Source organism: Palaemon carinicauda, chromosome 28, assembly GCF_036898095.1.
Source record: "Palaemon carinicauda isolate YSFRI2023 chromosome 28, ASM3689809v2, whole genome shotgun sequence".
Classification (NCBI taxonomy): Eukaryota; Metazoa; Arthropoda; class Malacostraca; order Decapoda; family Palaemonidae; genus Palaemon; species Palaemon carinicauda.
This window is the reverse complement of record NC_090752.1, coordinates 26536320-26538963: the sequence shown is the minus strand read 5'-3', so window position 1 is coordinate 26538963 and position 2644 is coordinate 26536320. Positions and strand designations below refer to the sequence as shown.

The 2644-nt window shown below is 38.9% G+C and overlaps 1 protein-coding gene across 1 annotated transcript; it reads left to right on the top strand.

Annotated features, from left to right (window-relative positions):
- The first annotated feature begins 709 nt into the window (after positions 1-709).
- On the top strand, positions 710-2151 carry LOC137621992 (plectin-like). Its single transcript, XM_068352483.1, has 2 exons — positions 710-1423; positions 2011-2151. The coding sequence occupies exons 1-2, from the start codon at positions 952-954 to the stop codon at positions 2049-2051; spliced, it is 513 nt and encodes a 170-aa protein (XP_068208584.1). The 5' UTR covers positions 710-951; the 3' UTR covers positions 2052-2151.
- The last annotated feature ends 493 nt before the right edge of the window (positions 2152-2644 follow it).

The following is a 2644-nucleotide window of genomic DNA, read 5'->3' as shown; positions in this document are numbered from 1 at the left end:
CTAAAGTATTTACCACTGAATACGAGGACATTCAGCTTAGGCATGTCATAATTTGGGGGCCTGACCGGGATTCCAAATCTGTTGTGTGACTCTAAACTTTTGAAATGTTTTTGGTGAATTTTTAAGAACTGTTGGTGAACGATATGTCCAGATATTGTGCTTCATTGATTTGTACAGTTAGTGCCACGCTACGCTGTTCTTCGCTTTCATTAAACTGTGTTTGACAGTAGTTCCAGGCAAGAATACACCTCATCTCTCCTCAAACCAAGGTAAAGTATTTTTGAAGGATAAGTCGATAACAAGTGTTAATTGACAGGGATCTCTGCGTATATCGCCTCTTATGCCCGCCTCATTAATATTTTCCATAATAAAGGTCACCCTCGCTATCATATAAAAGTGATAAGTTACGTTAATCTTGCGTTACCTTGCACATCATTGATTAGCTCCAGACCTTTCGGATTAGCAAAATCCACTGTACTCCTTTTAAAGTCTTCTCATTGCGGAAGTATTAGTTCATTCTCGCACTTTTAGTGTACGTCGAACACTCCGTGATTCCAGACTTTCTGTAATTACTGAATTGCGCTAGTTTAACTCCCCAAGATTAGACATGTGGTTTAGTCAGGTTGCTGCGTATATCTTTAGGTAATTACCATTCTGTAACTAGCAGTTGTTATTCGTATTTAAATACTCCTCTGTCTGTTAGCGTTGGGCTGCAGTTACCTAAATTTATCATTATAGGTTCTCGGTAGTAAATATAACTTGTTACATTTGTTTACGTTAGGAGCAATGTACGTGTGGCTACTGTTAACTTTATTTTATAAATATGAATACTGTTTAGAATGATTAACAGAGTTAATGTGTTCGCATTTAGTCAGCCATTCATTGTTAGGTAGGTAGGATTTGTTGTATTTACATAAGTGTTGTGTAGTGAGTAATTAAACCTTGTTCAAAATGCCTTTTAATCTAGAGAGCTTTGCTGGAAACCCCAAAGAGGAATTATCTACGCTCAGGTATGCTACTAAACAGGATCTGCGTGACCTAGCAGCGAAATGTAACATTGTGGTTGATCCTGCTTATGTGAAGGCTAGATTACTGAGTAATATTTTAGATTATTTAATCAACGAAGAGATTATTGCAGATGATGAAGTACAAGCACTCAGAATTGCAGCAGGAGTACTTCCGCCTGTTCCAGTAGATACAGAAGTAGAGAAAATAAGGCTTCAATTGCAGTTAGAGAAGGTAAAGAAGGAAACGACCGAACGGGAGCTCTACCTAGAAGAGAAGAGAACTGAAGCAAGAGAGAAGGAAAGGAAGGAAACCACCAAACAGGAGCTCTATCTAGAAGAGAAGAGAGCAGAAGCGAGAGAGAAGGAGCGAGAAGCAGAGATAAGACACCAGATAAAACTCCAGGAGCTTTCTTCAGGTAAGAGAAAGGAAGCCACACTCCCTGCTATGTTTGAAGTTTTTAAAGCAAGTAAGCTTGTACCTGATTTCGACGAGAAAGATCCTGAGGTTTTCTTCCAGAACTTTGAACAAATCGCAGAAACCTTAAACTGGCCTGTAGAATTCTGGTCTCTGCTCATCAGGAACAAAGTGAAGGGTAAAGCTGCCTTTGTTACTTCACAACTGGTAAGTGAAAATGACTATACAGTGTTAAAGAAAACTATCTTGGATGCGTACTCCATTACCATAGAAGGGTACAGACAAAATTTTTGAAATTCTGTTAAAACTTTCAACCAAACTTTTGTAGAATTTTGTAGTCTCAAAAATAGGCAGTTGAATAAGTGGTTAGAAAGAGCAGGTGTTGATAACTTCGAATCATTTAAGAATTTGATTCTTCTAGAAGAATTTTTGAGGAAAGTGCCTACTCATATCTCAACCTTCATCCATTTTAAAGGTGAAACACTGGTAAAGAAGGCTGCTAGTCTCGCCGATGATTACCACTTAATCCATAAGTCACAAAAGGGTCAAACTAACAAATCATCTCCTTTCTTTTCCAAATCTCCCCAGGTATCCTGTACTTACTGCAAGAAAGAGGGCCACACTATTGAAAATTGTCCACTTCCCCAGTGCAAAACTTCAAAAGCAAAAGAAGGTAAAAATGTCCATTCAAGGAGCACATGCCATGTGACTACTCCGATGGAAGGGTTGCAGCCGTTTGAAGGATTTATTTGTGATGTTACTGTAAATGGTACGTCAATGAAGTGCCTCAGAGACTCTGGCTCCTCTCAGTCTATATTGGCAGACTTAGGTTCGAAGAATTTAACTTATACTAAGGAGTTTGTAACCATTTCAGATTTAACCTCTTCCAGGACTCTGCCTCTTGCTGAAGTGGAAATTGTTAGTCCTTATTTTACAGGAAAGGCTAAAGTAGCTGTGTTAAAGCAAGCCTTTCCGTGTTCTCCAGTGAAGCTGATCTTGGGTAATGATCTAGCAGGGTCACAGGTGAAAACTAATTTTATTATTTCAGATCCTGAATTCGTAATCCAAGAAGAAAGTAAGTCCATAGAATCTCCACCAGCTATAACTCAGGTTGTGACTAGGAATACTTCCAGGGCAGGACCTTTGAAAAGTGAGAGTAAAACTACTGGAAGAACTATGGAGGCCTTAGACTTGGTGAATGTAGGTAAGAAAGAGTTTACAG